This window comes from Hyperoodon ampullatus, assembly GCF_949752795.1.
Source record: "Hyperoodon ampullatus genome assembly, chromosome: 13".
NCBI lineage: Eukaryota > Metazoa > Chordata > Mammalia > Artiodactyla > Ziphiidae > Hyperoodon > Hyperoodon ampullatus.
In genome coordinates, this window is record NC_136926.1 from 20288480 (window position 1) to 20300265 (window position 11786).

Sequence of the window (11786 nt, forward strand, 5' to 3'; positions counted from 1 at the left end):
ATGACCGGAAACAATTTCAGTCTGTGAACAATTTGCTTTGGTGGGGGTATCTTGGTGCAGGATTCCTGGGTCTTGTCGACCATTCCCCAGTAGCATTTATCATCTGTTTAGAAGAGTGTCCACCATACTGGATGAATGACTCCTTACCTAAAAATTGCCTGAGTGCACCAAGGGAACGTGACAGCCCTTTAACTGTGTTCACCTCCATTCTGCAGGGAAAGGGGCTTTATTTCTAAGCCATTCTTGAGAGAATGGGTCCACTGAGATCACTCTGGACCACGTTTGCTGTTACGGATTTTACACAGGAAACTATAGCCTCAGTAGTTTGCTCAAGGGAGAGCCACAATGTCACTAGAATCTTGACAAATTGGACCCAGAAAAAAATATGTATGTTAATAACCTTGTTGAAGTGAGGCTTTTAATTAGAGCTGTAATTAGAACGTCTAGCAAATTAATGAATTATTCTCACATGTAATTAAGTAATTTAGGAATAACTAGATGTTGGTTGAAGATCTCAGAAGTCACCCTTAAAGTAAAATATAGTCTAGGATTAGATATCTGACGTAAAAATATAAGACGTATACTTTAAATGTACTTGACAAATGCAGACACCTTTTCCATTAAAATGGCAACTCCGTGAACCACACCCCATCACCACGGACCCTCCTGAGGCCCCTCCCTCCTTCATTCTTTTCCTTCCTGCTTGTGTCCAAGTGACACAACATGGGTTTTGCTTATTTGTTTATTACCTGAATCTCCCACTAGAATGTAAGCTCCCTGAAGGCGAGGACTTTTGTCTGTTTTATCCACTGCTGTGTCCAGAATGCCTAGCACAAGCCCAGCACCTAGGCATTCATTCCCTTCATAGTTGAACAAATGAGTGAGTGAGTGAATGAATGATTTTAGCACAATCACCAAATCCTCTAAGGAAGGAAAAGTAAGCCACTTAAAATTGACCTTTTTTTTTTTTTTGAGACAATACTTTGCTGTAAAAATGTAATCAGAACTCAACGTTCATGTGAATTAGCTTGGCCTCCCTACATAACCATATATATGAAGGATAATTATAACCTTAAGTGGAGGAAAGACCAGTTTTTGACCCTTGTGTTACTTTGGCTTCTTTGGACAAGAAAATCCCCTCTCTTGTTATTTTTTTAAATAACATTAAAGGGAGAAGCCCAATTCCATATAAAGGCAAAGGTACTTTGGGCATAGCTTGAGTTTAATCACTCTCTATTCCCCAGTTATCACCCTACATAATGAAAAAATATTTAGCAAACAAACTTTGACCCTCTCAGAGCAATAGAGGAACATCATGAATTTATCAGAATATTGAGAAACAGCCATTTAATATGTTAGTAGAGAGCTGAAGAGACCTGTTCTTTAATGTGTTTAAAACTAAAATAATGATTTCTATAGTGTGCTCTCTTTATAGAAACTTGCTCTTTTTCTAAAAAGTGTGTCATTCTTTTTTTCTGAGAAGCATATAGACATTCTGTTTCAGACTCTGCTAAATTTCATCGTTGTGTTCCGTGCCTCAGATTACGCTCTGGGAAGAGACTGCATCATGCACGGGTACATGCTGAAGCTGGGAAACCCATTCCTGACTCAGTGGCAGCGTCGATATTTTTACCTCTTTCCAAACAGACTTGAATGGAGAGGAGAGGGCGAGTCACGAGTAAGTCTGTGGCATCTTCCCGAGCACTTGTTTCCGTGGTGATTTCACATTGCCAGCATGTTTTCTCAAATCTCCATCTCCCATATCTCTTTTAACATGTATGCATGAGATTTTCATGTTCAGACATTAACTTTTAAACTTCTGAGTCAAGGAAGGATTTGGTGCTACCTGAAAATAGAAGGTGCCTTCCAGGGAGGTCAAAGCAGACAGGTTTGAGGAGGGCTGGAGAGTGGTTAGGTGGATCAAAAAAGGGGAAAAAACTGGGACTTTGGAGTCAGAGGTGTTTAAATCCACTGCTCCATGTCTCTGGGACTTGGAGCACATTATGTCGACTGAGCCTCAGTTTCCTCATCTGTAAAATGGGAGAAGTAGAAATGGTAACAACTACTACAATTGTTGCACATTTATCTTGGGCCTGGTGCTGTAGACACACAGACACAAACACACACACAGACACGCACACACACACTTTTAATTTGTTTAGCAACCTTTGAGGTCCAACCCTTATATTATAAAGAGAGAACCAGGGCTTAGAGACGGAAGGTCTGGCACCAGTGACAGGTGTGGGTGAGGAGTGATTCTGACCGGGGTCTGCCTGTGCCCTGTGTCTCCGTTACAAGGCCTCCCTGCATCGGGGTTGAGTAAGACGAGGTCTGCGGTGCAGGCCGAGAAGCTTGGCACCGAGGCCAGGGCACCTGACCCCCCTCCTGTTGTCTCCACCTTGCTGGAAAATCAGAAGTAGGTTTTATCGCATTAGATGGGAAGATACAGCCACCCTGTAAGGTCCTTTCGAGAGCTAATGTTAGTGAACAAGAAAAGAGAAATTTCCCATCTACAGCGTCCCTCATAGCAAGTGGGGCAGCATTTATTAAGTGTCTGCTGTGTGGACACTCCATGGAAGGTGACAACCCATGTGGAAGGAGTTCTGCTCTTGGGGAGGGAATGGTTGGTCATCATAAGCAGGACAGTGGTCCCAACTGTGAAAAACATAGTTGGTGTGTTGGAGTATGGCCCCTGTATCAGAATATAGCTCTCTACTGGCCAGAGCATGGAAAATGGTGAGCCCAAATCTGGTGTGTTTGACTTTGGAATGTGTTTTGCAAATCCTTGTTGGTGAAGATGCCATTTAATTACAAGTGATTGCTACTGTGTATGACCACATTCTTCATAAATGACCATGATCTTCTCACTATTACTAGTGCTGTAGAAGTCATTTTCTAAAAATTCATACATCTAGGATCAGAGTTATGGTTAATAAGACTCTATGGGGGTCCTGAATTATAACTCAGGTACTGGTAAGTATTGTATAATATAAAATATACATATTACATAGAACATGTGTATATGATGGTATATAAGTACAAGATAATTATATTTTGTATAGTATTACATATGTATTTTTTACATTTTAGAATACTTACTAGCACCTGAGTTATAATTCATACATATATCATTATATAATGTTTATTTCCAGATAATGAGTGGCCCTGGGCATAGTATGCGTTTACTATGCTATCTACTGGTCAGTCACTGTTGTACACTTTGAAAGGAAATTGTCTCGCTTTACAGGATATTCGAAAACTAAAACAAAAATCTTCTTTTGCTTACCATTGGATATGATAAATTATCTTGGTTTTAAAAGAGTCAGCATTTAGTGTTGATTCACGAAGCTACGTAATGTGCCTGGGTAGATTCGTAAGTTTAAGTAAGGGAAAAAGAAAACGTGGGTTTATGATGGTGTTGTTTTTCATTTAGGATTACTGGAGTATTTATCCCAAAAAACATAAAATGGTAAGGTGCTCAGAGACACTGTAGCATTCACCGGAATCAGTGATGCTGTAGACCCAGCAGGACAGTCGTTTAAGGACGTCACCTGTGTTTATAACATCATTTCGACGTGATCAAAATATCAGTCGCTTACAAGCTAGCGTGACCGAACTTTTACTGGGCTGCTGGGTTCAAAGCCAGCGACACACCTCTCGCTCATGTAGATCGTAGGTAGCGGCGTCATTGTTCCCTCATAGCAGGATTGATCGTGTCTAGGCAGGTGTGTGATGCAGGAGAGGTACATGTGATTCACACTCATCCCCACGTTAGTACTGTGCTGAGGGAACAGCTTTGCTTTCTGCCTTATAGAGACGCTCCTTCCTTTGCAGCTTTCTTTGAGATGTTATATTTTGAATTTTCATACATTTCTTTTGTAGTCATTTCCCCCCACTTCTAGAATATCATCAAAGAAAGAAAGATGCTGATTTTTTTTCTTTATTTTTTCTAAGCTGGTAGTTTTCAGTATTATTTATTAACTTAATTTAAAAAGTCATGCAATAATGTGAAGTAACTTATCATCTTTTATTTTTACGGTCAGCAAAATTTACTGACAATGGAACAGATTGTGTCTGTGGAAGAAACTCAGATTAAAGACAAAAAGTGCATTTTGTTGAGGATAAAAGGAGGGAAGCAATTTGTCTTGCAGTGTGAGGTGAGTGTTTATTTGTATTTTTTCCATAGGTGAAAGTTAGAACAATTATATAAACATTCAACAAAGGTGCCTGCCTGGTTATCAAACATTTTCTTACTCCATGCTTTATCACTCAGGAACTTAGCAAGAAAGTTGGAAGATACAAGGATCTCAGCAAATTAACAGTTATTTTAAAAGAAGTGTTTCTTAGAAAATGGCAGGAGGAAGGACAGGAAATTACGTGATTACCCTATCTGGAAACCATCCAGTATTTAATAGGAGCCTTGAATTTTATTTGTTCCACAATTTTCCAGATCTGATCTGATCTTTCAGCATGTTTGAAGTTGAGGTTTGTGTGTTGAAATAAACATAAGATCCCCAAGTAACTCTTAACAGGGGAAATGCCATCTTTCTCTCCCCAAAGTTGTATTGTAGCCTGAACTTAATTCCTGAACACTTCTGGGGCGTGGGGGGATGTTTGGGGGGGGTGAGAAAAGAGCGTATTTAGAGAGATAAAGCAGTAGTAGATACAAAGACATGTTTGCTTCACGACTTCAACACTTTTCTACTGGGGATGTTGTGTGTGTGTGTATGTGTATACGTGCTTGTAAAGAGCATATTTAGAGAGATAAACTAGTAGTTGATGGAAAAACATGATTAATTACTTCATGACATCATTGCACACGTGAAGGTGCTTCTAAAATTTGTCAAAACTCCTCCTCGTGTATTATTTTCTAGACTCGAGTTATTTTAGACATCAGAGATCAAAGGTGATCTTTCAACAAAGTCAAGGCAGCAGTTCTCCTGTGGGGTTGTAGGAGGCTCTTCTGAAGGGCTTGGTTCTTCTTCTGGGCAAGGGACCCCTGGAGGACGTTCCTGCGTGACCTCCCCCCATTACTCACCGGCCGCGGGGTGGGACATGGGGTGTGCTTTCTCTGGGGGGAAGGGGGTTCCGAGGACTGTCCAGAGGTATCCATGTGTGTCGGCAAAGCCAGTGACACTGTCCCAACTCCTCCGCCTCTTGTGTTTGCCTTCAGAGTGACCCGGAGTTTTTGCAGTGGAAGAAGGAGCTGACGGAGACGTTCACTGAGGCCCAGCGGCTGTTACGTCGAGCCCCCAAGTTCCTCAACAAATCCCGCTCGGCTGTCGTGGAGCTCTCGAAGCCGCCCCTCTGCCACAGGAACAGCAATGGCCTCTGACCCCTGGCACGGGGAGGGTCCCACGAGATGGCACCTCCTCCGGGAAGTCCACATGGGCTGCTCGACCCGCGAAGTGGAGCCTTTGGGAGAAGTGTGAGGATGAGAGATGGAGTCGCTCACCTCCGGGGTGCTCCGTGGCTGGGGGGGCCCCGGACTCTGAGATGCTCCTACTAGGAGTGGCGACCACCCTCAGGCTTGGGGGCGCCTCCTCCCCTCCTGAGGGCCTCCTGCCACGATCGCATCCATCCGCCCTCGAAACTACTGAAGAAACGAAGTTCTCTTTCTTTGCCACACACTTCTTTTGGTTATAGATGAACCTAGAACTTGAAATGATTCCTACCGATTGTGTCACTTTTTGCATCCGATATCAAATGTATCTCAGGCTTGCCAAGATGGGATCGAACAGTCTGCCGTTCAGGTCACCCCAGCGTTGCCACGCTCTGTCCGTAATCAGCCCGGGCTGGGTTTAGATGTCTTTGCTCCATAGTCCTGGCAGGATGGCAGACCAGCTGGGTGTCCTCTGTGCCCTTGAGAACCAGCCTCTCGTTGTCTCGGGGCTTGAAAGCTGCAGAGGTTTTCTGAAAGGGCTGCACCTGGGCCCTCCCCGCGGGTGCCGCACCCACGGGTACCAGCCTGCCTCTGACCGGGAGCTTAGGCAGCTGGGACCAAGGGCGTGGGAGCCACTCAGCATCGAAGGCGTCAGATGGTAGATGGTTGGAGTCTTACGGTGGCTCTGCAGGAGAGGCAGTGGCGTTTGCATCTCACGGTGACACAGCCATTTTCAAACCATCAAGCCGGCGTACTTCCCCTGGGTGCACAGGACCGCCTGTGGGCGCCCGTCTCGGGCTTGGACTGGAAGCGGTCGTGAGACACAGCAACTCTGGTTTCCTCTGGCTGATCTCAGGAAGCATCTGGGTAACGGATGTGTCAAGGAAGGAAACTCTGTTTTACCTTTTAGTATAATTTAAAAATGAATTTTATTGAAAAAAGAATGCTGAAGATGAATGTGTCAAAATGGGTTAACTGTGTATATTGACTTGCACTGTCGTTCAACTGTCATTAGCGAATATAATTCTCTGCCCTGGCGGGTTGTTCTGTGACAGCGACGGCCTGATCCCAGGGGCCTCTGCTCCCCGTGGTTCGTTTCATGTCCCAAATAAGTGCTGGTTTATAAGAACCAGTGTGTTTCCCAGCCAAGTCCTCCGTGTCATCAGACTAAAAATAATAACAATAATTTTCAGAGTCCACATATTTGTCCTTTCTTAGTGCAATTTTATTGTCTGAGTCGACTACTAACAATATAAATAACTTGACATCGTAATTATCAGCATCCTGTCCTCAATATTTTTAGTGTTTCCAAATCTTTGTGTTTATATTTGTGTGCCGCACTCACTGGGAAAGTAAGTCCTTTTTAATGAAACAATATCTTGAGAGTTTGGAAGATAATTACTGAAAGAGCCTTTTATTTCATAGGAGTTACCTTGGAAAAGAAACTTTGAGGTTCACTATTTATCTCAACTACTAGTTGGCATTTAGCATACATGTTCTACTATCTGCCGTTTCCAGTATAGAAGTTGGGGGCTACTATTTACATGGATTCCTCTGATTTAAAAGGGAAGAATAGTATTCAAATTGTGTTTAAAAAAAAAAAAAAAAAACCGCCGGAGATAGAAAAGCTGTTCATGGCAAGTGAGCATCTCCCCAGGCGTGGTTGATTGTCACTGTCACCACTGTAGTTAGTTACTGGCTCCGTCGCATGGTCGTATGTGCTCAGCACCTGGTTCAGAGATGGGTAATTACAGTTTAGAAATCGCTGAGCCTCCTGCCTCTGCTGGACAGGGTAGAGATGTAGCCTCACGTGGAGAAGGTGCATGAACTCCTTGAGGGTCCGGGCTTAGCGTCTCACGTTCCATACCCAGGGCACCAGCTACGCCGATTCGCATCTCTGAAAAATATCATTTAAACTCTGGAGTAGAACATAAGGTTGTCTTTCCTTTGCAAAAGAAAAATGAATTGGAAATATTCCGAGAGCCCTTTCGCCTCGCCTCAAATTTATTCCAAGTGAACTTCTACACTCCCTCAAGTTTGATGGGTAACGACAGGGCTGAGAAGTGCATTACGTGGATGTGATTTATTAAAAGTGCTCTGTGAGCTTAGGATGAGTGGCTTTTTAGGGGGAGGTCCCTGTTTGTGTTTGGGGTTTGGCAGCCCTGGAGAGGCCAGTCTTCCTCCTGAACTCGTGCCTACAGCCCGAGTGTTTCTGAGGGGGTGTTTCTGTTGCCAGATGGAAGGCGCTTCCGGAACCCTTCTGTGCCAGCACCTGGTGCTCCCGTGGCCAAAGAAGTCGGTTGGTTTAGAAGTCTTGGTATACATGGCTGTTTTAGGTCTTAATGTTTGACCCTACCTACGTTTGGAGTGTTAAAAAGGGCAAAATTGAGCACAAGTGTTATCATTATTTTATTTGGTTGGGATATTTTCACATTGTCAGAAAAAATCATTGAAGTTGATATTTTTGTAAAACTATGTTAGTAATGTCTTGATTTCATAATTCAAAGGAATCATTAAAACAAAGCCTAAAAATAATAGATTAAGCTGCTCTATACCATATATGGAATGAACTAATAACTTTTGGGAATCCAAGGTTATTTTTTTTAACCTAAAACATTCTCTTTGGTGCATTTATTCCCTTATGTCATTGGGGCTCATGGTTTTTCCTTCTCTATCATGTTTAAGTACAATTTTTCAGCAAAACTGCTAGAAATCAGCTGTTGTTTCACTGCTAATGTGAATGTTTCACTTCCTGTGCCTCTGATTGCTCAATTCACGGACATGACAATTTCAAATTCTATATGTAAAGAGAAGGGGCAAATGTCCAGGCTCGCTGAAGAAAGGAAACGTTCTGCTCAAGAAAGACAGCAACAAAGCTGGAAAAGCAAATAGAGCGATGACCACAAACAACCATCTGTTCAAAGCAAGAGTTGGCTTTGATTTTCACTTTGAAATATGCTGTACATACACTAAAAACAGTTGTTTGAAGGCTCACACTGGCCATTAAAAAATTTCATTGACCAATTGACAATGTGGTTTAACTCTCAAGAAGGTCAAAGTGTGTTTTTTTCTGATGATTTTTTATTTCATTCAGAATTTATAGTTGGGCCAATCGAATACATTTGACTTTTCAGTGGAATTGATTTTTCTGATGTTTCAGAATTTTAACCTATCAAGAAGAAAAGAAAATTCTCAAAGTTGGACTTTTTTTTGCTTGATGTAAATATGTTAAAAAATTTGCAGTGTGCTGGTGTAAGATAAGGCTTATCTTGTATGATTTAATTTATATGTAATTTTTCTCAGTTTCATTCAGGGACTCATATCTGTGTCATTCAGAGATGCTTGGGGAAGGAACTCCTCCCCTCCCAGGGGATGGATGCGCTGTTTGTACCCGGAGAGGAGTTGGTCTTCATTGGAATCTGTGACAAATGCTGGGAGGTGGATGGAGTGGGTGTCACAGAAGGCAGGATCCTGGTAGAGACGGGGCAAAGGAAAAAAGGAGTTAATTTGCTGGGAAAAGCCAATCTCCTTACACCATAAAGCACCAGGGAAATTACAGTTGAACTTGGTGCTTTGGGGTGGTTTTCCCCTTATAACAAGAAGAGTTGAATAGTAACTATTTTAAGACTCGGTCACTTTAATTTTGAATATGGAGCTGCTGGACTTGTAAGAGGCTGTTTGCTTTCCACCAGGACTTTCTGTAGAAATGATGTTGCCGGTTGCCCCTGCTTGTCATCCAGCACCCTTGGGGAAGGCACAGGGGACCCAGAGCTGATGCCCCATCTTGGTGTGTGTGCCTTGCAGCCAATCAGGGGAGGGGGAAAAGGCCAGAGGTGGGGTGTGGGCTGCTGTCACCCTGTCAGTCAGGTGGGGACATTGCTGCACACCCACTGAAGGTACCGTAATTCCCCTACAATAACAAGACTGGCCTTGCTGCTTGAGCCAAGCAGAGTGAGCTTTACTTTTCAAAACATTTTTTCTTCCTAAAGCTCTAATATGATTTTCCCTCCCACATCAGGTTAACTTGAGAAGCTTTAATTAATTAATCACTTAAATTCATGTTAATATGAATTTTTTGTATCCAGGCCACATTTTAAAAAATTTACTATAGGAAGAATGAAAGTTGAAGTCTAAAATGATACTTCTTGGCTTCCTTGAGTCATAATGGCCTTTAGATTTCCTTCATCCTCAAAGACTAAGAGAGCTGTTCTTTGACAGCCGAGTAACAGGGATGCCCAACTCTGGCAGCATCCAAAGGCCTGGGGGCATGAGTGACCGGCCACTTCACTGGCCTGGCTGGGTTAGCACTTACTGATAAATGTAGCACCCCAAATTTTAAATTGCCTTTATTTAAAAAAACACGCACACACTACAGAAAATGGATTAACATATCATTCCATCAAAACCATATAGGAAAAACCATTTTAGAGTTAAATGACTCAACGTTCTTATAGTAAACTCTCTTATACCTAACAAATCTCAGAATCATCTCTGAAAAACTGGTAACTATGCTTCCAATTTTAATTTTGTCCTAATATAAAATGTCTCTCATGTAAGGGGTAGGGAATGGAGAAATATTTCTAATTGTGTATTCATATTCCAAAGGACTTGAAATTCAACTTCTTGTTTCTTAGTTGATTATATTCCATGATGTACATATTCTATGTGGTTTATAAGCTAAGCACTGGCCTTTTTTTTTTTTTTTAGTTCTATTGTTAAATTGTATTTTCTATGTTTTAACAAATTATAATAGATTTGGCTTTTTTCTGGGTAGCGTAAAGATTGCCAAACTACATATATATATATATAAAAACAAGAGTTCTATTTTAGCACAAAAGCATTTTATATTATTTATTGAATCCTTCAGTTCTCATCAAAAACACTGCTTACCGCTTCTGCCCCTTTTTATTTGTATAGTTTGTTATTTAAGGAAATGCAGTCCTTTCTGTTTCTGGGGTTTTTTTCCCACAAAATAAAATTGAAACAAAGTGTATAGCAATGTGGGGTGGACATCCTTTCTCACGGCCATGGACTGTTTTCAACAATAGCTTAACCCCCTGGCCTGTGCTGAGAGGCAAGCGCACTTCTTGGGGTAACATCTGACAGTGAACTTGTGGTGAAATAACTGCTTTCACCTACCTCTTCCGAAGGCCCCCTGCTTGTTGCAGGTTCCTTGAATGCTTGATTCTACACTGGCTCCATCGTAAAAGAATGTCAGGAAAGTGTATAGCCGTCCTTCCCTCGTGATGTAGATTTCACCGTGTCGTGTAGGGGCCCCAGCGAGCAGGGCAGGTAGATACGATCGCTTCTGTACGGTCAGCCTTCAGGAGCTGCAGTTCACCTGCAGAGCATCATTTCTGATTCTTCTTGTGCCAAGTCCCCCCAGTCGGTCTCGCGATTGCCTCTAGATTTGACTGTTGCACCTGATTCATCAACTACTATATGGAAGCTTCTTCTTCCACATTCTTTAGAAACGGCCCTGCTGGGTTTTAAAACAGCACTTCCGGGAGCAGCACATTCAAACGTGACTCTTCCCCCCTTGCCGTTTCAAAATGGTTTGGGAAATGGGCTCGTCTGTGGTTAAAAGGGTCCACGTGAAATAGAGTGAAGATTGGTCCCTGTGAGAGGGGGTCCCTCCTCACATGCTGATGTTTTTCTCTCCCTGTTGCCCTAGCTGCGCAGCCATCCACGTGGTCAGATATTTGCTCTGTTCATGGCCAAGTGTAATGCCCTTGAAGAAATAAATCTCTTTTCTCTCGTGCATTGCTATACCAAGTGAAGCCAGTGAATTCGATACTGTAAGTCTAGATATTGTACCTATTAAATTAGCATCTGTTTTTATCTCTTTTCCCATCGATTGTGCCAGTGGAGGTTTACAGTCGCCTCTTAGTATGCGTTTACTAGTGCACGTTTGAAATCGTATCCCACGTAAGATGATGGTTCAAGTCCGCGGTCACCTGCCCTGTGTGTGGTGTCACCGTCGGTTAGTTTCACCATCTTTCACGGTTATTTGGGGGCAGTTGGGCTGGTTGTCTGTGTTGATAAATGGCTTATGTAAACCTCAATAAAAAGGATCTGTACAAAGAGACTTACTTCGGTGTGCTATTCCCCCCCCGCCCCAAACTGAAAACTACATTTCTTTTTTTTTTTTTTTTTTTAGAAGATGTTGGGGGTAGGAGTTTATTAATTAATTTATTTATTTTTGCTGTGTTGGGTCTTCATTTCTGTGCGAGGGCTTTCTCCAGTTGTGGCGAGCGGGGGCCACTCTTCATCACAGTGCGCGGGCCTCTCACTATCGCGGCCTCTCTTGTTGCGGAGCACAGGCTCCAGACACGCAGGCTCAGTAGTTGTGGCTCACGGGCCTAGTTGCTCCGCGGCATGTGGGATCCTCCCAGATCAGGGC

At 42.7% G+C, this 11786-nt stretch overlaps 1 protein-coding gene across 3 annotated transcripts in view; it reads left to right on the forward strand.

Annotated features, from left to right (window-relative positions):
• GRK3 (G protein-coupled receptor kinase 3) overlaps positions 1-5335 on the forward strand; it is a gene marked incomplete at both ends in the record, with an annotated part of 119642 nt that extends 114307 nt beyond the window's left edge. For all 3 annotated transcript variants that reach the window (XM_079717068.1, XM_079717069.1, XM_079717070.1), the window contains 3 exons: positions 1542-1678; positions 4044-4157; positions 5174-5335. In XM_079717068.1, coding sequence (XP_079573194.1) covers positions 1542-1678; positions 4044-4157; positions 5174-5335 — 413 coding nt within the window. The remainder of the gene's footprint in view (positions 1-1541; positions 1679-4043; positions 4158-5173) is intronic.
• Between the last annotated feature and the right edge of the window lie 6451 nt (positions 5336-11786).